General features: G+C 45.9%; 8 protein-coding genes across 8 annotated transcripts in view; 3 read left to right on the forward strand and 5 right to left on the reverse strand.

The window, feature by feature from the left end:
- LACBIDRAFT_332793 (uncharacterized protein) overlaps window positions 1-50 on the reverse strand; it is a gene marked incomplete at both ends in the record, with an annotated part of 941 nt that extends 891 nt beyond the window's left edge. The window contains one exon of the mRNA XM_001887380.1: window positions 48-50. Within this exon, the coding sequence (XP_001887415.1) occupies window positions 48-50 (3 nt within the window). The remainder of the gene's footprint in view (window positions 1-47) is intronic.
- A 1,432-nt stretch (window positions 51-1,482) lies between these two features.
- LACBIDRAFT_332794 (uncharacterized protein) lies at window positions 1,483-3,347 on the reverse strand (the record flags this gene model as incomplete). Its single annotated transcript, XM_001887381.1, has 5 exons — window positions 1,483-1,561; window positions 1,614-2,928; window positions 2,981-3,093; window positions 3,146-3,274; window positions 3,325-3,347. The coding sequence occupies 5 exons, from the start codon at window positions 3,345-3,347 to the stop codon at window positions 1,483-1,485; spliced, it is 1,659 nt and encodes a 552-aa protein (XP_001887416.1).
- Window positions 3,348-5,113: 1,766 nt separating this feature from the next.
- On the reverse strand, window positions 5,114-7,685 carry LACBIDRAFT_332795 (uncharacterized protein; the record flags this gene model as incomplete). The annotated part of the gene is made up of 12 exons (XM_001887382.1): window positions 5,114-5,128; window positions 5,234-5,413; window positions 5,445-5,457; window positions 5,638-5,752; window positions 5,784-5,843; window positions 6,172-6,222; window positions 6,414-6,419; window positions 6,664-6,730; window positions 6,920-6,942; window positions 7,340-7,372; window positions 7,503-7,520; window positions 7,655-7,685. The coding sequence occupies 12 exons, from the start codon at window positions 7,683-7,685 to the stop codon at window positions 5,114-5,116; spliced, it is 612 nt and encodes a 203-aa protein (XP_001887417.1).
- Window positions 7,686-7,970: 285 nt separating this feature from the next.
- LACBIDRAFT_332796 (uncharacterized protein) lies at window positions 7,971-8,736 on the reverse strand (the record flags this gene model as incomplete). The annotated part of the gene is made up of 3 exons (XM_001887383.1): window positions 7,971-8,261; window positions 8,320-8,611; window positions 8,666-8,736. 3 exons carry the CDS (start codon window positions 8,734-8,736, stop codon window positions 7,971-7,973), a joined length of 654 nt encoding a protein of 217 aa, XP_001887418.1.
- A 345-nt stretch (window positions 8,737-9,081) lies between these two features.
- LACBIDRAFT_310220 (uncharacterized protein) lies at window positions 9,082-9,985 on the forward strand (the record flags this gene model as incomplete). The annotated part of the gene is made up of 4 exons (XM_001887310.1): window positions 9,082-9,142; window positions 9,199-9,222; window positions 9,280-9,802; window positions 9,859-9,985. 4 exons carry the CDS (start codon window positions 9,082-9,084, stop codon window positions 9,983-9,985), a joined length of 735 nt encoding a protein of 244 aa, XP_001887345.1.
- A 623-nt stretch (window positions 9,986-10,608) lies between these two features.
- Window positions 10,609-16,088, forward strand: LACBIDRAFT_332798 (uncharacterized protein; the record flags this gene model as incomplete). The annotated part of the gene is made up of 19 exons (XM_001887311.1): window positions 10,609-10,688; window positions 10,739-11,111; window positions 11,137-11,166; window positions 11,444-11,593; window positions 11,650-11,886; window positions 11,938-12,179; window positions 12,213-12,222; window positions 12,369-12,626; window positions 12,682-12,915; window positions 12,971-13,133; window positions 13,266-13,339; window positions 13,465-13,591; window positions 13,810-13,811; window positions 13,862-14,010; window positions 14,062-14,453; window positions 14,505-14,681; window positions 14,734-14,866; window positions 14,917-15,683; window positions 15,742-16,088. The coding sequence occupies 19 exons, from the start codon at window positions 10,609-10,611 to the stop codon at window positions 16,086-16,088; spliced, it is 3,945 nt and encodes a 1,314-aa protein (XP_001887346.1).
- Window positions 16,089-16,957: 869 nt separating this feature from the next.
- LACBIDRAFT_310225 (uncharacterized protein) lies at window positions 16,958-17,419 on the forward strand (the record flags this gene model as incomplete). Its single annotated transcript, XM_001887312.1, has 1 exon — window positions 16,958-17,419. The coding sequence occupies exon 1, from the start codon at window positions 17,252-17,254 to the stop codon at window positions 17,417-17,419; it is 168 nt and encodes a 55-aa protein (XP_001887347.1). The 5' UTR covers window positions 16,958-17,251.
- A 2,188-nt stretch (window positions 17,420-19,607) lies between these two features.
- Window positions 19,608-21,131, reverse strand: LACBIDRAFT_332799 (uncharacterized protein; the record flags this gene model as incomplete). The annotated part of the gene is made up of 1 exon (XM_001887384.1): window positions 19,608-21,131. One exon carries the CDS (start codon window positions 21,129-21,131, stop codon window positions 19,608-19,610), a length of 1,524 nt encoding a protein of 507 aa, XP_001887419.1.
- Window positions 21,132-23,042: the final 1,911 nt, after the last annotated feature.

The raw sequence follows: 23,042 nt of genomic DNA on the forward strand, positions 1-23,042 counted from the left end.
TGGACCAACCCCAAATTGGGGCAACTGCAACCGAAAAAAAGACGGACCATGGTCCGGTTCAGTTCAGTCCACTGGCTTTTTGCGGTCCTATGGACTGAACCTTTAAACACTATTTTCAGGTCAGCATTGGGTTTCATAAATACCTTTCAGGCTGAAGTGGAGCAAACACAATGCTGAGCAGGATGGAGTTGAAAGACAAGGACGGAAACGTGCCATGTCAACAGTATCCACTCAGTCTAGACAGGGATCACCCACGAAGAGAACCCACCATGGACTTTAGAATAAATTCACCTAGTTTTATTTCATGTAACAGACATTGTACAATGTAATCTACTTTATTGCAACTCGATGTGTGCAGAGATGATCCTAATTTCGACATTATCTAGCTAATTTGCCAAATGCAGACTTGACCCATTTGGGTTACTGATGCTACATGGTCAGGGGAGTGGGATATGTCAGGATCTTCTGCTTGGAGCCCCTTGGCCAACCCTCCCGATGTGAGTGATGGTTGGAGCTTGACAATGATGTTGTATAGCTCAGCCCAGGCTGTAGTTTTTGACCATTTGACCCCAGGAAAATCCACACTACTGTTTTCCATATAGCCTGCAACTATCCAAAACTTCAAATGGCATATTCATGTGGATCCTCATTCCTTCTTGTAGTAGGACCGGAAATTGAAAAAAAAAATCCACCTATAATGAAATATACCCCTAGAATAGGTTTTCTGCTCAGAATATGGTTCTACAGTATCTATTTTTAGCCTGACATGTTTCCATTTGTTTCCGGCATCAATTGTCTCTTATTTGGGTTGATTTGGGTGTTCCCTCCCATCAATATCGATGTGCGATATGATTTCCATTGATTCCAAACGTCAGATATGTTTCTGGCAACGTGGATATGTTCCTGGCCTTTCTATTTTTAACCTGTGTGCATGTCTCATCAAAATCGGCTTCTCTGCTCGAAATCTTGCCTTCCCCTGCCTTTCCTTCGGCTCCATCAATACTTATCGCTCCGTCCGCAGCTTTCTGGTACTTGTTCACCCTGCATATGTTATGTTTTTTGACATTCATATGTTCATATTTTCTTTTCACTTTGTTTTGGTTATCGTGCGTGCGTGTCTAGACCTCGTTTGTTTATCGTGCGTGCGTGTTTTGTTTTTCGTATGTTCGTATTTTATTTCTCTTATACTCACACAATGTAATCATCAATGTATACGCGTACGCAATCCGTTCTTTCTTTGAGAAATGAATACAACCGCTTGTTGAACTCCAAACTGCCAAGTTGAACATTTGTCATGTGACTACATGTTGAACGCGTTGGCGTCGCTATGTTGAACGCGTCGCGTCGTTATGCACAAGATATATCATTTTACTAAGTACGGCTGTACCATACCGTCAATTACAAAATAAGACTGAGCTATCGGCAATAATCTACAAGATAATAAAAGAGGCACTTTGAGCCAACACCGATTTGAGTTGAGCCTTAGCGCTTGTGCTTTTTCGCAGTCATCGTCTGCTTGGTTGACTTGGCAGTTGAGGTGACTTGGGGAGCAAGTGTCGCTCTGCGGTTTAATGAGAACGAAGTTATCCAGGCATAAAAGTCTGGACACTTACTTCCAACCCAGAACCTGGGACAAGACCCACTGCACATCCTCCACAGCAGCTATCCAACCTGGGTCATTGACCCCCTCTTTCCCCTTGTCCAGGAGACCGGAATTCCACCAGACGAGGGTCGCGAGCATGGTCAGAAACACGTTCTGGCCATGTTTGTCCATTACTGACCACCCCTCATCTCCTGTGAGGACAGTACGATGGGAACTACCTAAACGGCCATCTACTCCCGCAGCGTTGTGCCAACTCGGCTGAAGAACCTTCCACCATGTCCACCAGCTCCTTTCGAAAGATGCGACATCCTGGATAAGGGGTGCCTTGCTACGGCCACGGCCGACCCACCAATCCACCTGTGAGGGCCGACTTGTTTTCTTAAATCCCATATGGATGCCTCCGACGTTGAAGTTGCTGCAAGCCTCCAACTCCACATACAGCTTGATGGTTTTTGTGAATGCCAGGCCAAGATCTTGTGCTGATAGAAGCTCATAGCCTCTCAGAAACCACTCCGGCCACTTTGGATCTGGAAGCGACGGTGTGGGAGTTGAGGTGACGATTGGCTGCAATGCTAAGGCAAGAGATGGTTCGGTAGAAACGGGGGCGGGGGGAACGAGTGGTTGGGCGAGGGAGGGAGATGGCTGACACGGAACGAGAGGAGCAGAGGGCTGAGTAGGGGCAGAGGGAACGAGTGGTTGGGACGCAAGGGAGGGAGATGGCTGACGTGGAACGAGAGAATTCGAAGGACCGATGACCGCGGGATCAATTGGAAGGTCTTCTGTGTCTGGGCGTGCGGGATCCATCGTCGTCTTCCTGGTGCTACGTCTCGCACCCAGAGCCTGAATGGGGCATTCATCTGCACTGTCCTCGTCTTCACCATCGCTGGATGATTCAGATGAGCTCGCCTCTTCAGAGTCCTCCACGCTCTCTGAGTCCGATTCTTCTTCGTCAGACTCATCGCGTCGCTTCTTCTTCCCCTTGGATACTGCTCCCTTCTTGGCTGCCGCTCCCTTCTTGGCTGCCGCTCCCTTCTTGGCTGCCGCTCCCTTTTTGGCTGCTGCCCCCTTCTTGGATGTTACCCTCTTCTTGGCCACTGGCCCCTTGCGATGTTCCTTTCCTCGCTTCCATTTTGCCGTTGCTTTTGTGGCATCAAGGGGATCTGTTGCCGAGTGAGTTGAGACAGTCGATGTGTCGAGAGTGGGTTCATTCTCCTCGGGACTGATATGCGGGGAGTCGAGGGTGGTCATATCGACATCGTTGTTGGTTGGTTGGTTATCTGAATTGGGGGCATCAGGGAGAGCGCGCCGTCTTCGTTCTTCAGGTGCTGCCGACGTAGGTAAATATTATGTATGACAGCCATCTTAAGAACAACCTACAGTAGCATGTGCTCAGAAACTCGATATACGCATCCTTTACCAATGCAAACTTGGCTTTATCGGCGTAAGGCCAAACCTGCGGTGAGGGTGCCTTGTTGACGCCGTGATGAACACTGTGGAGAAGTAAGTATTACTCACAAAGAAGCAACACTATTGAACATTTACCTTATCACATTGATGTTCCCCCCCAACCTTGGCTCTGGGCCGCCCACAAACACTGAAACGTGCATGTTGAGTGCTTGTCCAATCCTTTCCAGCAACGGTCCCAAAAGATTTGCGAGACCATCGAACGCTCTGATGAAACACGTCAGCAATCGTAAGAGCGGAGATTTGTTTTGACATACTCTTGTGCCTCAGCAGGGCTCATCTCTTTATCGCCTTCCCAGGCCTTCTTCGCCGTGTTGTGGGCCTCGATGGCATCATCGGCCCACTGCTTCTGTTCTTCTCACCCATGGCTGTAAGACTATGCCTTATATATTGGACTAATCCACCCATACCTATTGCGTAGGGGATGGAAATATCCAGGCTCTTTGGGATGTGGACTTGTCCAGGGAGCCTCCACAGTATATTTCAGGGTATTCCTAATTATCCATTGATGTCCTGTATTTGTTTTTTGGCCAATATGTCAATATCTGCAAACAAACCTCTGTTTTAGGCTCAACAACAATATTTCTGCTTCTGTATGTGTTTCTCCCACAAAAAAGCTTCGCAAATCATTCTAAATATATCCTGTGATATATTTACATTTAATAGAACTGGTTCCTCATGCGTCCGTATGTCAGAAATAGATGGATTGGGTCAACCGACTTCGGATGACCTTCAGGGATTGATGCTCTTGCACAACAAATGTAAACAACTCGATGTGTTCAACACTGTTGGTACACAGGTGTAAACAACATCGAAATATACTTGTAAAAGAGGCTAGCTACTCAACCACACGGCATACAGGGAAATGAAAGCCATGAAAAAGATTTATTGAGAGATGTGCTAATATACATACTGAAAAGATAGGTAAATAAGTGATTGAGGACCTCAAAAACCGCGTCATTCTGCGTCGTGGCCGTCCTGGGTCGTATTCACATCGTCGTCGTCCGTTTTGTCATCTGGTGCGGTCCTGCGTTGTCGTGTTGTCCTGAGCATCATTATGCCATCGTCGTCCTTTCTGTGTCGTTGCTGCATCATCGTTGTCCGGTGACGTCGTCCCGTGTTGTCGTCGTCCTCTCGTTGTGATGTACGTTGTCGTGTTGGTCATCCGTCGTCGTCTTGTGTTGGTCCGATGTGCGACGAACGACGACGTTCAGTTGCCACGTCGCTGTCGGCGACGTGGTACCTGGGTTGTGTGTGAGTATGAGAAGGGGAGAGAGAGGTTGTGTTTAACTCACCCTGGTGATAAACAGTCGTCGTCCATTGTCATTCGAGTGAGAGTGGTGGTGATAGTGGGCACTCGTCGCCATCCATGGGTGGTGGCACTCGTGGACCAGTGTTGTTCACGGATTGTGGTGGTGGTGGTGGGCGGTCAGCGTCGTTGGTGGAGGGTGGTGATGGTGGATTGTCTCATTGTCCCTCGTTGTGGGAGTCCTGGCATCATGGGCGTCGTCGTCATGAAAGCCTAGGCATCGTTGCGCCGTCGTTGTCGTCCAGTTTCCGTGTTGTCGTTGTCCGGTGACGTCGTCCCGTGTCGTCGGCGAGTCGTCGTCGTCGACCGTCGTTGCGTTGTCCATCATCTTATTGGTCGTCCGTCGTCGTCTTGTGTTGGTCCGATGACGACCAACCACTAGTGCCTACCACTTTTATGATAAAACCTGGGCATTTGCCTGCACAGTCTTTTCAATCCCCCCAAGTGAAATATGAAATGAAATGCCTAGGCTATTTCATTCTTGCTTTGCAGCTATTTCATTCCTACCCACCACATTTTTCATTTCTCCTTGGCAATGAAATGCATTTCATTCTTTTGCCTGTGCTTTTTCATAACTTTTTCATTCTTTGCCAACTTTATTTCTTTTCTTTTCATTCTTTGCCAGTATCATTTCATTCTTTTGCCTGCACTTTATCATAAAAGTGGTAGGTACCACTCGACCAACACCGGATTGGTCGTTGGTCTGATGACGACCAACATCGGATCGGTCCGTAGTTTTAGTTACCACGTCGCTGTTGTTGGGTGATGGGTAGAGTGGAGAGTAATCTAGAGGACTTCTGCTATGAAGTGAGCTGAGCAAGTTCGTGTATAGTCTAGCCAGTTGACGGGGTACTCACATTGTAGGAGTGAAGACAACATGGGTCGTAGTAGTTGTCAACAGCCGTTGTCGAGGGAGGGCGGTCGCTATGTGGTCCTGGCATCACGGCAGTCGTCGATTTGAACGTCGTTGACGACGTGGCACGCCCATTGGCGTACCACGTCAACCAGTTGGTGGTGGCGCCGTAGGTATGATAAACCTATTAGATACAACAGCTCCCTGAAACTCACCAAAATTTCGCATCTAGCGAACATCCCAAGAACATCCCCAGACCTTTCCCTTTGGACTCCCAGATGTCAAGATTGGTGGTGGTCGTCGAGTTTCGCTTGAGCGTGGTTGATGGGCGTTGAGAGGCAGTCGTTCAATAGACGACGACTCAAGCGCGACCTTGGACTTCGGGAGAGTGTTTGATTGATAACAGACCGACGACGAAGGGCGAGTCGACAAGTGGAAGGCATGAGGGGAGTGCTGGGGAGTGGCAGAAACATTGACGTGGCTGGTTGAGCAGCCATCAACAGCGCTCGGAAAGTGCCGATCGCTGAAGGAGCGCTGCGCGCACTCGGACGCACACTCGGTATTGAGGGGGGAAAAATATGAAAAAATGTATTCAAGGCTTCTAAGGAATAGAACTAGCATTTGAGATAGGTAGCACTATGTATTTAGTGGGCAGGGAGTAAAAGTCACAAGAATTTCATTCTACACCTGAGATTCCGGCACTTTCAGTTACTTTACTGTGACCCTCTACACACCTATCCCTTTACTTGTATCTCCACAACCCTCTCATTTCCATGAAACTTTGTGAGTCCATTCAGTTTTTCATTCTGAATATTTCTATGTAAATTTTATGACCATTGGATAGTGTCAGTGGACACAATATAGTTAAAGTCACAAGAAATCTATTCTATTCAATGACTTTCACAACCAATCCTTCATTATCAAAGTGAATACAGTACTCACAAATTTTATATAAACATCCACCTTTAGCTAGGAAGAGGTACATCTGATTCCCTCAAAATTGGGCAAGCAGAGCAAGATTTCCCATCACAATTCTATGTTTTGTAACTCTCCTAAAAATTAAAAAAGATGGAACAAGACTTTCAGGTGTGTTATTTCACTCAAAATTTAAAACTGCCTGTCCTAATACACCTTTAGTTATGCACTGAATGCTGGTATGCTATAGCTGGCATGTATAAGCTTACAATTTGCTGGAATGATATGTTTTTGACATTCAAAGACAGAGATACTCCTTTCTACTTAACTTTTAGCCAAATTATGATAAGAGAGCAAGTCCAATGTTGTAAATTAAACATGCTGCTGTGTATTACTAATGTCAGTGTAGTGTTCCCTCCCTCTCCTGGCCCAATTTCAGTTGTTTTTCCGATGTTTTCATGGTGTTTCAGAAGTTTGCATCTGTTTGTCTATAGCTTCAAACACATCATCCAAGTTCACCACGTCGCATCCATCCACTTCCGGGAGTGCCATGAATGTGAAAGTTAGAAATTGGATTATGTTCTACCTGTAGAGTACTAAAATGTCTATGTTTTATAAAATGCAAGTGCAAAGGATGGATACCCTGCATTTTGAGCCTCTGAGCACATGGAGGCAACTATTTGTATCTATGTGGCAACGCCTTTGGCAGCGTCATCCAGCTGGAACCTGAGCCATCCATCTAAAAAGCTGTGGGATTGCTGCACAAAATACATACTATATGAGACAAACCAATTGCAACTGAGGAAATATGAACTTAAGAGCATCAATGACTTGAATGACACCCTCCAAAGCGTACTTTTGTGATTTTCCCCTCAGAAACTACCTTTGTTGACAGTTGTTTGTTACCTAGAAGCCCAGAAGAACAAAAGGTCATCCGAAACATGACTTGTGCATCCATCATCTCCACATCTCTGATCAAGGCGGAAATTTTTGGAAAAAAATCAGAAATATATCTCTGCATTACTTGGTAGCTCTGAGTAGCTGTAACACAAGATTTGAAGGAGAAAAATGAGAATTATCACAACTGGAATATTCTGGTGAAATGCAGCTTTTTCAGAAGGATTTTGACATGGAAAAAACATATGTGGATGCTCTTCTGGAAAGGAAAACATACACAGAATACAGGAAAACATACCAGTCATCAATACTGATCCAGGATGTTTCATTTCTGACAATTTTAAATCATGAAACATAACTGAGCTATATTTAGGTTTGCAAATATTCTGGATCTCAAAAAAAAACCATATGTGGATGCTCTTTAGGCAAACAAAACATACACAGCAATAAGGAAAACATACCAGTCATCAATGCTGATCCTGGATGTACCAATTTTGAGAATATTCAACTATCAAACATATCTGAGCTATATTTAGATTTGCAATGAATCACAACATTCTGGAAAATATCTCTGGATGCTCTTTGGGAAAACAAAATATATAGGAAAACATACCAGTCATCAATACTGATCCAGGATGTACCATTTCTGAGAATTTTAAATCATAAAATACATCTGAGCTATATTTAGATCTGGAATAAATCACAAACATTCAGAAAGCCACTGAGGCTAAAAATAGATGCTGTAGAACTATATTCTTTCAGAAAACCTATTCTAGGGGTATATTTTATTATAGGTGGAAATTTTTAGAAACATTTTCGGAATTGAAACGGGTGCTGGAAACTTTTGCTTTTTGGCAAGTGGACATATCCATGCTCTATGCAATAGAAAAAAGTGGGCAGGTCCAGCACAATTTGGTCAATTCTTACAGCTAGGGCTGTTCTTCTTCACTCAGTTTGAGAAATTCCTTCTTCTTGAACGAGTTCCGAAAAGTCGCGTGGTGTTTTTCAGGTTTGCCGCTCTCTCTAAACGCCTCTTCGAAGGGTTCCCTGAGGGACTCGTAGTTGGCCGTGCCCCACATTTCCCAGCCAGTGCGGAGCTTGGCTGGGCCTGCATAACCCAGGAGGCGGTTGACTAAAATAGACAAGGGGTCTTCGGTACTCTTCGACCGCTTCAAGGTCTTCGTCTTTTTAGAGCGATGGTTGAACCAATTGTACAATGACTTTGAAACAGATTAGCAACGAGAAACGAGCATCTCGAGGTACGTAAGGGCGACTAACCTTTCTCATACGCTCGATCACCTTCCCTTTCAAGGTTGCTTGCTTCTCGGTCAATATCTCGAAACCGTCGGCGCCGGTAGGGAAAGGCGGTGATGTCGGCAACTCTTCCTGCGTGACTGGGATCGACCAGTGATACGTTGAAAACCATAGATTAACGATGCCGTCGAGGAAGGAGGTGGCCTTTTCGTGAGAGACGAGTAGCGCAGTCTTGTATTCTTCAAGATGGGATTTCAAGAATTTTTGGTGGGAACGTTTCGCCCACCCTTTTTTCAGCGGGGTGAGAAGTGTGGCCCTGGATCAACGTGTCAAACTTTGAAATAAAACAAGAACAAGCTTAGTCTCTTACTCATTTTCGACGACGTCAACATCGACTTCATCCTGGACAACATTGGCCGCACCCTGTGCGACGTCGGCCATGTTAGCAGTCGATTTTTGAGAGAGGGACATTCCCCATCCCATGCCACCTACCTTCATTCTTTATCCGCCAGAAGAAACGACCAAAAAAAAAATTCATCCTTTTTCGGGCACCAATCGAACATGTTTGCGCTCATTGATGTGAGGGAGGAGGCCTTCGTTGGCATCATGTACGTACATTTGGCCACGTATCCGCCGGATCACGCTCAATAGACTTTCTCTTTTGTCCTTTTTTGTGAGCTAAGAAGCACCGTTGCGCTGCCAGATAAAACCCCACTTTTGAACCGCGTCTATTCCTCTCAACCACCCCCACCATCTGTCCAAACCACTTCCTCTCGTCTCAATAATATGCCCGCATGCTTGACTGGATTCGGTTCACCCCGGGCCCCATTGACATTGGCTGATGACCGTAAGACTAGTCCCATCTCATTGTCCCCCCCCTGTCTAACGCAAACCTTTGAACAGCCCAGGGTGCACCTTCCATGACAGGTGCTTTTTCCTTTTTCACCTGTTAATTACTCACTCCGATACTTACGTTTTTAACAGTTCTTGAAGATTTATTCAACAACCTCGGCATTCACGATCGTGAAAGCCGCGTTCTCATCACCAGCGTCATTCGGCTTGTCACTCCTGCACACCATGACAGCCCCAACAACAGTCAAGCAACCACTGTCGAAGACGGCTTCGAAGTCCTCTCCTCCCCCGGTCCTCACGCGGAGGTTGACGACGGTGATGATAACGACGGTGACGCATCTGAGATGGTGACCCCACAGGTCACCAACTCTCCTGCAGCCGCGGTTATTCCTCCTTCCGCTGTAACCGCTTCCATTGCAGTAACCGCTCCCGTTGCAGCAGCCCCCAATGCCATCAGCCCAGCCGCTAATGTTATCAGCCTTCCCACGCTCTACACCCCAGGCTATGCTTTACCTCCCAACAGGCCTGACAAGGCTATTATTCCACCAGGCAATCTCATCACAGCCATATACGGGTACCATATCCCTCCCCCCAATGCTGGTGGCCCCTTCTTTTGTGTGAGTCGTGGTCGGGACATTGGTATTTTTTGTGGCTGGTGAGCTCTCTCCCCTTCGGAAATTAGTTTTCGAGATCTTAATATTTTTTTACCAGGGAAGTCACTTCACCTCTCGTGATCGGTGTGTCCTGTAGTAGTTTTTCTCGCGTAGCTAGTGTCGTGGAAGGGCATCGTCGCATGGCGGCTGCTCTCACCGCCAACTTTGCATTATACCTTACTTGATTCCCAAACCGTCGCTCTGCCAAGTACTGGTTTCCTATCTGAATGTTGTGTAAATAGTGTCCCGCCCCAAATTTTATATGCTGCTTGTCCCCATCCTTAAAACGTGAGGTCTGAAAGAAGAGGACTTCGTCAGTAAGCGAGCACTTCGTCAGTAAGCGATGCGATGCATTTTGAACAAAATGCCCGTTTTGGATTCTCTCCGTGCGACCATTAAACATTGCCTGTAGAAGCCAATACGGCTTGGAACACTTAGAATTTTGATACGTATGCGCCTTAGGCACTACTTAACATAGATATCCAATTATGTCACTGATTCAAGTTGTCTATGGGTAAATGTCAGAAGAGGGCAGAGATGAGCTCGAAGACTCCAAGCCTTCAATACGCACTTTTCAGGCGCACCTCCACTTAAGTCACTCATGGCCAACCAATTTTTGGTCAATTTTTTAGAAAAATATACCGATGGAAAGAGGTCATTTCCGCGGTTGTGAACCTCTAATCAGAATAGGAACAGTACTTGAAATGCTGAGGTACCAGATAAAAAGTCGCAAGGAGGTTCCAAATGTAAGTTGCCTATTTTGGAAACTGCTTTTGATCCTTCTTCCTCTCGTCCGCCAACGTTCGCTATGGGTCGCCCTCGCCTCTACAATACACTGGAGGAAAAGCTCCAAGCTCGTCACGTCCAATCTAAAAACTACTATGAGCGGTATGTCCCTTGACCTTTTCCTTTCGTGATTTGTCTCTCACCGTCATTAGATCAACAATCAGTAACCGCGCTCAGATATGCCGCCAGATGCGTCGTAAATACAAAAGGAAGGCTAGAAGAGAAACAGAAGTCAAGGAGCAAGAAAGTACTGAGTCCGATGGGGTCAGGTACAAGGACCAGGAAAGTACTGGGTCCGACGACGTCATGTATGATGAAATCTCCAGATCCTGCATGATCGATCTGAACTTGGAAAGCAGACTCAACGATCCCATCAAGACCCTTAGCCAAGCCAAGATCGCATTTGATGAAAAGACTCAGGGTGACAAGTACAAGTACATAGACGACATCGTGAAGGAATGCATCGCGAGTCCCAGTTCAGCGTTGGAGTTCTGCAAGGCGACAGCAAGCATGTGGGTCGATCTGGTGGATTACATTCAGTCATGTCTAGGGAAAGTTCTACAAGAATATGGTTGTGGAAGTGAGTATAACGACGCTGATCGGGTGGGGGCGGACTTCCGGCATGTCATGTTTTTGTTGGAGGAAATCGAGGAGTTTTTGATGACAAGGGAGGGCGAGCTGGCTGACTGGCACGCGAGTGGTTGTTTAGGCTATCAAATTTGTTGGGAAGGAGAGAAATTGGAAGCGGTCTCGACATGACGCTTATTCACTCCCTGCGGCGAAGTCTTGTAATCTGTTCGCGCAATAATCCACACTTTTTGGCATTTGTGGCAACTGTACAGTCCTTTCCATTAAAGTTATTCCTCACGCGGTATCACTACACAAACTTCAACTACCTTCCACACCTTAATCCAATGGGCAAACACAGGATTGGCCCCAAAAAGATACAGCCTGTCACTTTCAAGGACGATACAGCGTACAAGCAAAGGCAAAAGGCCTTGGCGCGGGTGATTGATTTCCCTACACTGCCATGTGGGCGGACTCTGATCGTTGATTGTATTAGAAACCCGAGCCTGCCGCCGAAATTGCAAGGGACTTGAAGAAAACTCAGGATGACGTCCTGAAAGCGCTTCTTCCCAGCTATTTCTTAGTGCGTGCTGCGGGACAGAGTGACAAATTTTTTGAAAGGGCCAATCTCGTATGGTGCCTCAGATTTCCGGAGCCTGAGGAGGAGATAAGAGTGAATAAGGATTACATGGACACCGATTACGGGGCTTACATTTTGAAATTGCGGCAAAAGGTTAGTCCTTGGTTTGTATGTGACGGCTTCTGATATTTAGATCTGTCGTAGCTTGTCCGTAGCAAAGTCGGCTGGATGTCGTTCCTCTTCCCAGAGCGGGCTGATGCTGAGTCGCCTCCGAAACATAGTTGGAATGCCGAGTTAAATTCTGCGATCCAAAAAATTATGAACGGCCTTCCGACCCCGATGATCGGCCTCGAAGACATTGAGAAAGCAATAGCGGGACCGAGCTTGGGAGAGACCACGCAGGAGGATACCTCGAGCGAGGGAGACTTCGACTTCAATTTCCTGTAGTTAGCTTGGTCGAGTAGTTGCACGTTCTTCAGTTGTCCTGCTGTATGTACATACCACTGTTGTTGATGTTATTGATGTTGGCGTGTGAGCACATGTGACGACTTGGTGACGACCCTTGTTTTCCCATCAACATGGCCAAGGGCCGTTACAAAAGAAAGAGCAAGTTCGTTGTTGTTCGCGATGACAAGCACGACGACAAGCTTCACATTGGTCACTCCCGCACTGTCCAAATCTCTGATAACGGCTTTCGTATCCTCCAAACACCTCGTTCCCCTGTGAAAGTCTCCTCTGCTCAGAGTCGGCCCCTCGTAGAACAGGAATTCGACGACTGGAACCCTTGCATCGAGTATGAAGATTTCGGGGAGGAGTCACCCCTAATAAATGTCGAAGAAAATGTTCAAGGCACCGTGGCTGCAAAAGTTGCAGCAAAACGGTACCCCACTTCGGTAAGTGGCTCGAAACCTGAGAACTGATTGTGTTTTGACAAACACGGGCTTTCAGGATGCTCCGTTGCATGAGTGGGCTGGAAAGGATCGGTGTGATCCAGGCTATAGGGAGGAATATCTGCTTGAATTGCTTAGGCTTGAAGGGCGGGGGGGGGAACACTTCCATGGGTGCATGTCGTGCTCCTCCCCGGCTGGAATCTACCGCTGTGAGGATTGTCTGGGACCATTGGCGGAGTGCTTGAACTGCACGCTCAAGCGCCATCGACAGTTACCTCTCCACATCATCAAGGTTGGTTGATCATGAGACCTTCATTCACTTTTAGTTGACTGATCAATTGTTTTAGAAATGGGACGGAGCGTGTTTCGACAAAGTATCGCTGAAAGACTTGGGCCTCAGAGTTCAGCTCGGCCACCCTGCCAGTTCTCGATGTGTCGCGCCGCAACCTGGACACAAGGACTTTATGGTCCTTCACACAAATGGGTTGCACTACGTTGCCGTGGATTTCTGTGGATGCGACAACAGGATAAGCAATCGGCAGCAGCTCCTCTGAAGCGAGTGGTTCCCTGCAACCGTTCACCAACCTCAGACTTGTGCAACTTTTCGTCTACTCGAAACATTCCACGTCATCACTTTGGCAGGCAAGTTATCCGCTCACGAGTACTACAAGGCCATGGAGTACCTGACTGACAATACAGAGTTGAACGTTCCAAAGGTAAGCGTTGTCGTTTCTGACCATTCGCCATCGCTCATATTTCCCTTTTTTTCCTAAGACACATTATAAGTCGTTCATGTGAATGATTCGCATGTTTCGACATCTTAAATTGATGAAACGTGCAGGACGAGGCAACATTCAAGGAGGTCTCGTCGCCACTGGGGCCGGAGACCTTGCCCCTGACTGTCCCGCATGTCCAGTCCCAGGTGTCAACCTGCCGGCCAACTGGAAGGATGTTGACTCGAAGTGGAAGTGAGTAGAGTGATAAATCCGTATGTGATTGTTGCCTGACCACAGTTCTCCTTGTAGATTCCTTTACCTTCTGATCATAGCGATGGATGCCAACTTTCGACTTAAGAACCTGATGTGATCATCCATCGCTAAGGACCCTGGCCTACACACGGGGATGGCCTATTTTCCCGATGACAAGCCATACCGTGAACATGTTCTCAAATACGCCACCCAGAAAGATGTAAGTGGCTCTCATTATCAACTTTTATCACAAAACCGACGTCTTCGTAGATAAGCAACTGTAGTGGTTTCAAAACGTTGGCTCACGCTGAGACCAAGTTCTCCACCGGGTTGTGTTCCACGGGCGTCGGAATGGCTCTTTGTGCCCGCCATGAGATCGTTCGTGGAGGGGGGGTTGCAGACCTACAGAAAGGAGAAAGGTTTGTCTCGTTTAAATCACTATCAGTACCGGTGGCTGACGCCTCGGACAGGTATTGCAACATGGATTATATCCTGCTCTCGGCCCTCGCTCCACTCCTCATCACATCCGTTTTCGTATCATATGATATCGCCTGTCAGTTCAAGTTAAAATTTGATGAAAGGGTCGACAAGCTGCCACCTGAAATCCAGCTCCCTCCCAACGTCGAGTTTGAGTGGGGGATACCCAAGTGCCACTGCCCTATGCACAAGGTGTCGTGTCAAGCACTGCACTCATTAAACTTCAAGAATGGTGTGGGACGGACCGACGGTGAAGGTATTGAGTGCAGCTGGTCGGAACTGAACCGTGTCACGAATAGCACGAAAGAAATGGGCCCAGGTTCTCGTCACGACACCCTTGACGACCATATCGGTCATCATAACTTTCGAAAATACGTTGGACTCGGTAAGTTTACTGTCGTCCTCTCTACTTAGACTGACGAACATTTTTTTCAAGGCCGATCTTTACATTCACGTTTGGTCCTTGCCACACCTGAGGAAAAATGGCAACAAAAGATATTTGAAGACTTTTCGGCTTCCCTCACGCCTGAGGTTGAGAAGCAATGGACTGACATCATTCTCCGGTGGGAAAATGATCCGAAGCAGAAGAATCCTTATGTATCCATCGTTACCTGTACGTACCCAATTATCTTCCTTATCACTGCATTTACAAATGTTCATTTTAGACGCATCTCAAGACGAAGTGAAAAAACAACTCCTCAAGGAAGAAGCGATCGCCCTGAAGGCGGGAGTACCTCAGTTACACGACACCAGTCGGACGGGGTTCATAACGCTAGGATTACTGGTTGAGGAGAATCAGTAGGTGTTCTCCCCTTGTTGATTTACGATGACTAACAACTTCAAAATAGGCGGTGCATTTGCTGGGACGCGAGGAAGCCAAATCAGCTAACAACAAATCAGGACAACGAAATCCAGCACCGCCGACTTCTACTCCTACGGCAACTGAAGCACTTCCGGAATCTTCAAGTGATTTATATGCCCATGGTGACATCGGTGCAAGCACAGAACGAGGAGTCCTGGCTCGAGCAACAGTCGACGAATCAGTCATCCCAAATCGGCGACTCGCTCACCGATGTCGAGCACCAAGTTCTATGGCTGCCCTCAACCCTGCCCGAGAATCATCGTAAGCACAGTTGCGACGCGACGCTTATCGACATTGAGATCAGGCTGCGGCGGGCACAGTGCGAAGATACGCTTGACAAAATCCGCAGCCTTCAACGTGGTCGCCTGTCCTTCATCAGCTTCCGTAACCGCAACATCTGTAATCAGAACCCCAACACCAGAGCTCAAGACACAATCAGCTGCTTGGAGGACAAGTCAAAGGCTCTCGCAGTGAAGTACAGAGCGGCACGCAAAGCGCTTTTGGCCCTGCTGGGTCCGGGTGATTGGGAGACCCACCTTCAAGAACTCAAGGACGGCGATCTAACAACGCCAGACGGGCACGAGATTAGCATAGAAGATCCAGACAACCCGTTCGGACCTGATGGACGCAAGTTGTCAAAAAGAAAGCGGGCGGACATCAAGAAAGGATTGGGACAAGGGAAAAAAATTGTATCGTGGATATGGACAACCCCACAGGGAGTCGGGGATGAAAGTGATGAGGTTCTACATGAAGGTTTGTCTCTTATTATTCTTTTCAACATGTAAGTACTTAACTCCCGACGTTGCCGCAGCTGTTCGTGTTGAGTGGGCAAAAGCACGCGCAAGGCACCTGAGGTGGTGGGAAGAAGCTCACTTGTTGAGGGAGGAAATGCGACGCGTCCAAAAGACATTGGAATGGAGAGCCGCCTGGTGGGAGGATCTACGGAAAGGGTGGGAAGGGCTGGACGAGGCGATGATGGAGGGGGTGAATGCATATGCGAGCCATCAAGCTAATATGCAGCATATGCTGCGCACTCGATTCAGTCGGTTGTGGGACAAGCCAATGGTGCTGATCGTTAGGCAGGAAGATAGCGGAGAGGGTCCGTATGCTTCCGTTGATCCCATACTCGAGGAGCTGGTGGAGGACGATGATGAGTAGGTACATTTTGGTAGCATTGGGGACCGGGAATCTCGGAGCGCTAATATTAGTAATCTTGTTTGTACGTATTGGTCAATCCCTTTCCGCATCAGTGAAAGCGTCATCCAAACCATCTGGAACCAATCCATCAATTTTGACACAAGTCAGGCTGCGGAAAACATTTGAGGAGGTGTAAATATAATCTAGCATATATTTGGAGGGTTTTGCGGTCTTTTTTTCCAAGAGAAACAGACTGTAGAAAGAAAAAACATCACCAGATGCTCAAATATGCCTTTGTTTACAATTGTTAGCATCAAAGGCTGGAATGACAGATATGAAGGCGGAATAAATGAAAATATCAAGACTTATATACCTCCTACATCTCCAGTATATTGTTTCCCATCAGACATACCCCTCTGAAGTCATTGCTACAGAGGTGAGTGGATTAATCCACAGAGGGAAAGGCTTGGAAAAATCCACCACCTATGGAAAACAGTTAGGTGGATTATTCCAGTTTATATGGCATAGGCCTACAGCCATGGGTGCATCAGCAGACAACAACAATGACACACAACGACGGCAGCAGACAATGACAACACACGACAACATTGTGAGGGGGTATAGTGCATGGAGAGCGAGGTGGAGGTAGTGTTTGGAAGTCCAGTCTCGTGACTGGAAAAAGACCGTAACCAGACCGGACCAAGACCGCAAAAGACCGGACCTGTGGTTACGGTCTTTTATTTTTGAGATGTAAAGACCGCAAAAAAACCGGTTAACGTGAACAGGTCTTGACTGGTTTGGACCGGTCTTTTGTAGCCCCTTAAATACCCTTTAAAACGCACCCAAGAACGTACGATTTGGTAAAAAAACGAGAGAGATATGAATTAAAATGTAAATTACTTTTGGGAATAATAGATGTACCAGACTTATTTTATAGAAGCACCAATTCCTAACGGAATTTGACGTTCTTGGGCTCGTTTTGAAGCTAATAATAGAGATGTTAATAAATTTACCCATTCATAATTTTAAAATATTAGCCTAAAGACCAGTCATAAACCGGTTAAAACCAATGCAGACCAAAACCAGTCTATAGACTGCAAAAAGACCACAGACTGCGGTTTTTTGCGGTCCGGTCTGGTCTTTTGACTTCTGGGGAAAAGGCAGACCGGTTACGGTTACGGTTAATGCCCCTGGGCATCAAAAAACCGGACCGAATTGGACTTTCAAACACTAGGTGGAGGTGCTGTGCACAACAGCAAGTGATGGACGCGGATGGCACCAACCGCTGGAAGAGAGCAGGCGCAAGGGAGATGTTAAATTGGGCATACTTCCGTCAGGTTGTTCAGAGCTGATGTATATTTTCAATGTATACTACCAGATCATGTCTAAGATCCTTTTTACTGCTTTTTTCTTTCCCTGTATGTTGTGTGGTAGAGTAGCTACCATTTTTTCAAGTTGAGTTCAGTTGTTTACATTTGTGTACCAACAGTGTCCATGGTCCCAAAGTCATCCAAAAATGGTTTGTCGCATCCAGTTATTTTGGTCAGATTTGGTGAATGGAAACTATCTAGGACTGTCAGAACATTATCAAAAATATATCTGGTAAAGTTTTAGTGGTTCTTTCTAGGAAAAACAGCATTGTAAAGCATAAATATCTCTCCAGAGCTCAAACTGTGCATTGTTGACAATTGTGTACCAATGGCATCAAAAGGCCCAAGGTCATCCAAAATTGATTTGTCACATCCAGCCATTCCAGTCAGAAAGAAGTGGGGGAATAGGTCTTGGCCCATTTGATTATATCAGTAGATTTGTTTTCTGATGTTGTGTGACATTTTCATCAGAGGAACTTTGTGTTTTGCCTACTTTTATATATTTGAAGGGAAATAAGAGACTATTGATATATGTTTACCAAAAGCCTGCCCCAACAAATCCTGGGCCAAAGCCATGTGCCAATGCATGCTGCAGACCCCTGGCTTGAATGCATGGTTAATGGCAAAGCATTAAGCACAACAATGTGGGTGAGTAGGGCAATGACTACAGCCAGGGGTGTCGGAGTCCACCATGTGGACAGTGGTATAGGGGTTTTGGCTGTCCACCTTGACCTCAATGTCTTGCAGTTTAAGGGAGGGTTTTTGAAGTAACCAAGAGACTTCTGCCACGGTCGACAGATTGTTCCCTTGTTCCGTGTTGTACTCAAGAATGAGGCTGTACATTGGTGACAGCGAAAAGCCTCTATCCATGCCTAGACGATTCACAGGAATTGGTTCTGAGTTTGTCGCGCTGAGGTCTGGTGAACCAGTGGCGATTGGGGAAGCAGGTTGAGACATGTTGTTGGGATTAGGTATGGGTGTTGAAGGCATGTTTACAACTGCTTTGCTCTTGTCTGAACGTAGAGGGGCCTTCGGTTTCAAGGGGAATTGGTGGGGTGGAAGATCTCATACAATTGGAGCGACTCTAATACTCACAGGGATCTGAGAAGTTGACTTGGTTGTAGAGACGCCTTTCCTCCAATTGGTATCTGATGTAGGGGCTTCAGGGTCCAAAGTCTTGCTGCCACTTGGGCGGGTCAACATCGGAATGGGGAGCCTTGAAGTCCCAAGAGGGCCAGAAAAAGCTGGTCTGCCCCCTCTGGAGATCAAGGGGGTATTTTTGGAGTGATGGTAGTTGGACAGATTGACGAGGGGGAGTGAAAGATCGAAAGGTTGAAGGTTATAGGATTGTTTGAGAGTTGTTAAGGTGACTCCATCCGAAGAGTGTAAGTGGATATGATTTCAATGGATTGAAGGAGAAGCGATATTGGCCAGATATGCGACTGTTCCCACAGTGTCCACCTTTGCGGAACACTAATCAGCGTCGGTGTCCTTCAGGTAGTGGGACAGCCATAGGGAGTCTGACGAATATGCGGATAAAGGTGTGATGACCCCATAGTGGTCGTAAGCAGTAGTTAGATGCTCGGGATCGTAGAATGTGACAGTTCACGGTACTTGTATCCCAATCTCCACAGACAGTTCCGATGGAGATTGCTCTAGCTGCGCTTTCGAGTATTCTCTAGTCCCATGTCCTCTGAGAGTTCAACTAGCTGTTAGTAGGACTATATATCAAACGATACAGAGATTGTGGTGGTAGAAAAGATATATTCGCCTCATGTAGGACATGAGGTATAAGTACAATGCTTATGTAATGAAATGTAGTAATGTATTTAGTAAATGAAAATGCAAAGGCGGGACGTGAGTTGAATCTCAGGGAGTGGGAAGAATACTAATGTAAAGGCAGTGAAGGCTTACTGGACTGACATGTTACAAATCCCTCTCATGTAGGCAACGTAATGAGATCTCATATATTCTTGTTGTTCCTGTGAGCACATAGTGAACCACATGCGTACTGTAGAGTCTTCCTTCAGATTCATCCACAGCCAATAACCCAATGCTTGAGGCAAATAACCTTTCATGGCTGCCAGTTGCTGAATCTTCCAAAAGTAATCAATAGTGGTGTTGTGATTTCCGTCCCACATCGGCAATTGCTCCAGCTTTATGTCTGTTTTCACAGTAGGGATGTAATTGCCGTATGGTGCAGGAGGATGGTTTTCATCCCATTCGGATCGACTAGAATCACAGCTCCTGGTCCTAGAAGAGCTTGAGGAAGATGAGGGGGGACTAGGCGGACCTCCTCCTCTACCACGCCTGCTACCATATCCGCACTGGGCCATTCTGCATTCATTATTCCTTGGAGGGTCATGTCCTCCTGAATTACTGGGAGGGTCATCGTCAGGAGGATCTGAACCCCCTCCTCCTGATGGATGATGAGGATTCCCTCAATTAGAGTCACATTTGTTCGTGTTTTGCATTGTATTTTGGTTTTGCGGATCCGCTGCGCATTACTAACGTTCTCAGTTGCTATGTGCGAAGTGGAGGCTTGTGTCCTTGCGTGAGAGAACCCTGTCTCCTGCACATTGATCGTCTCTGCTGACTTTTGTGAAGGCATAGAGTGAAAAGACATTGCGCCTGATGCCATGCTCCAAGGAGTAGAAGTGATTGGCCTAGTCGTCGGATTCGATGGTGTAGCGTTCATATGTGAGGGGTAAAAAAATCCAGAAAATTGTCCTCTGTCTGGCGAAAATGATGGAACTTCGTCAGTTCCATAGAGGAAATTACCCACAGAAACATGTCGGTTGGGTCCTGATGAGGGAAAAGGACCAGGATTGCTTTCTTCATCTTGTGAGAATAAGCCCTTCAAAGATTTGAATGGAGTGCTGCTGCTCATCAGTGCTGAAGATTGCGACGGTTCCCAGGCCTCAACTTGAGGAGTGAATTGGACTGCCTTAGAACCCTTCCAGGTAGTCAAAGCTTGTTTCCTCTGAGTCAGCTCTGGGGGTTTGACCTTGTCAGGTAATGTGAAAGAGGAAGCAGCTTTGTAACTTGTCCTGGCTGGAATGTTCAAGATGGGAGAAGAGGTCTTTTGTGCTGGGGTGGCTAGCCAAGGAGGGGCTGGGATGATTTTTCCCCACTTCTCGTTAGCTTCCAATAATCGTTGACGTGCATCAAGTGAAAGCTTATCCACATGACGAGGAATGGTTCCCTGCATATTCCATAGTTTGTCATCAACATCTGGCAATCCCGAAATGTACTTATGGATATCGGGATTCATCGACACAGGTGAGGGTGGTATAGTAGCATTCTGGTATTCTTGTTGGTATTTCAACATGAACTTCTGAGCTGCTTCCAACCTACTAGCCAGGCAGAGCCATGCTGCATGCAATTGACTGGTAGTTTCCGCTCCTCCCAATACTTTCAACAGAGTGTCTTCGGGGTCTACTTGGAAGTACTTAGTTCTCTCCTCTATTAGACTGGCCATGTGTTGGATAAAGACTTGGAGCTTGTTTGCCGTATGGGTGATCTGTTCAAGTAGTGGCTTATCTACCATATAATGTTGCATCGACGTTCCCATTCCCCTATCTACAACTTTGTCTTGAGCCAGGGAAGGTTTGGTAGCATAGAACACGACCCTAGATTGGGTCGATTTCGAACTCTCTTCTTCTTCGCAGTATTCAAGCGATAAATTATACATGGGGGAAAGAGAATACCTGTTTTCCATCCCTCGACAAGCAAAAGGTGAAGGAGGACTGGTAGCTACCATTTACATCATGAAAACGTGGCAGTTACTGCAGGCCATCTTGATCAGCTACCACATTGGAATGAAACAGTTTTTCATTCCTGTTTCATTCCTGTCCATAGCGACGAACTAGAACTACTTGCAACAAACTGGAATTTCTTTCATTTTGGCTTCATTCATGTCATTGAGCTGCCTCATTTTTGTTTCATTCATTTTGGTGCATGTGTTTCATTCCATTGTGAGATGGGAGGTGATTATGTAATTGATGGGAACAAAATGTAAGTGCCCTATTTGGCAACACCACTGCTAGCTCTTTGCATATATCTGCCTCAAATCCAAAAATACCCCCATATGGCCCCCCAATCCACTGCAGAAGGGCACAACCCATATCAGGCATCATTTGTATATTATTTCCTTATTTGTACATGTACTACATCATTGAAATAACTGTCCAGAAAGAATGAAATAATAATTGAAAATGAATGAAATATTCAATCCTCTGGCAAGAATGAAACAAAGAATGAAATAATTGTCAGGAATGAATGAAGCAGAATCAAACTTATTCTTTCTGGCAGGAATGAAATAGAATGAGGCAAAAGGTGTTTCATTTTCCCTGGAAAAGAATGAAACAAAAAATGAAAGAATCATCGCAAATGAATGAAACACGCCTTTTCTGGAAGAAATGAAATAAGTGCTGTGAATGAAATGAAATCATTTCATTTCATTCACAGTAGCTGATCAAGATGCCTCATGGCAACTGCCACATTTTCATGATGTAAATGGTACCTACTAATGCACAGGATGCCTCATACTTATCTCACAATGCTGTCTCCGAGCAGGAGAAAGACCTGCTCCTTAGTTACTGCCCAGGTACAAATGGTTGCTCCGGAAGATGGCTCTTCCCACCAACAGACATCTTCGAAGACAATTTTGAACTTTGGACAGGCGAATGGAACGCAGCATTGGACCACATCTACAGAAGAATTAGCTGATGACATTGCCAGAGGGAAAGGGAAACTTCGTACAAGGGAGAAGTGGAAGAATTGGATCAGAAACAACGAACGAGGTCAATGACAACCAGAGTACCTACACTAACTGAGCAAAAAGATTGTCCGATCATTTTTTGGACAAAGTTGGTGCTATAACACAAGAATCAAACATTTTGAGAACTAAGTTCTAGTGTATAAAATATAGCTAAGGAGGTGTAGATTGTATATACCAAGTCTGGGGATGAACAATTGAAAACTCAGGATAAGGCAGGGAATTGACTGTGACAAGTGCCAAAAATGGGATGTAACAAAGTGGGAAATTCTGAATGACTGCAACCTACTGAAAGCAATTCACAACTTGAGGAAGAGATATTTTGAACACTGGATCTCCCTGCTATTGTTATGAGTTTCATAAAGTCTCTGGGCTAGAAAATTTTATATCCTCCTCTAAAAGGTAAATTTGAACTTATTCTCCATTTTATGTATTTTTCACTCAATATATTTGTTGGAATGAGGTAAAATGACTCCCTATTGTTGTTTGTAGTGTGTATAATACAAAAGGTAGGTAGAAATGTTAAAATGAACATTGCATGATGTCTGTAGAAGCTAATTCCCAGAGTTTTTCTGGAAGTAAACAAATATCTACAACATTGGTCCTTCTTTTCTGCAAGGAGAAAAAATGCTACCATCCTTTTGAATTCATCCATGGAGACTAAGGATGTCTTTTAAACAATGCCTGAAGTATAGCATGATAGAAAATAAATTTACACTGGGTATAACTTGAAAAGTCCCCAATAAAAGTACATTTTGCATAGAGCAAGAAAGCTGTGGGGTCTCAGATCCTTGTATAAATAGGACCTCTGTTTATTTTTGGTCG

This window comes from Laccaria bicolor, genomic scaffold (assembly GCF_000143565.1).
Source record: "Laccaria bicolor S238N-H82 LACBIscaffold_44 genomic scaffold, whole genome shotgun sequence".
Classification (NCBI taxonomy): domain Eukaryota; kingdom Fungi; phylum Basidiomycota; class Agaricomycetes; order Agaricales; family Hydnangiaceae; genus Laccaria; species Laccaria bicolor.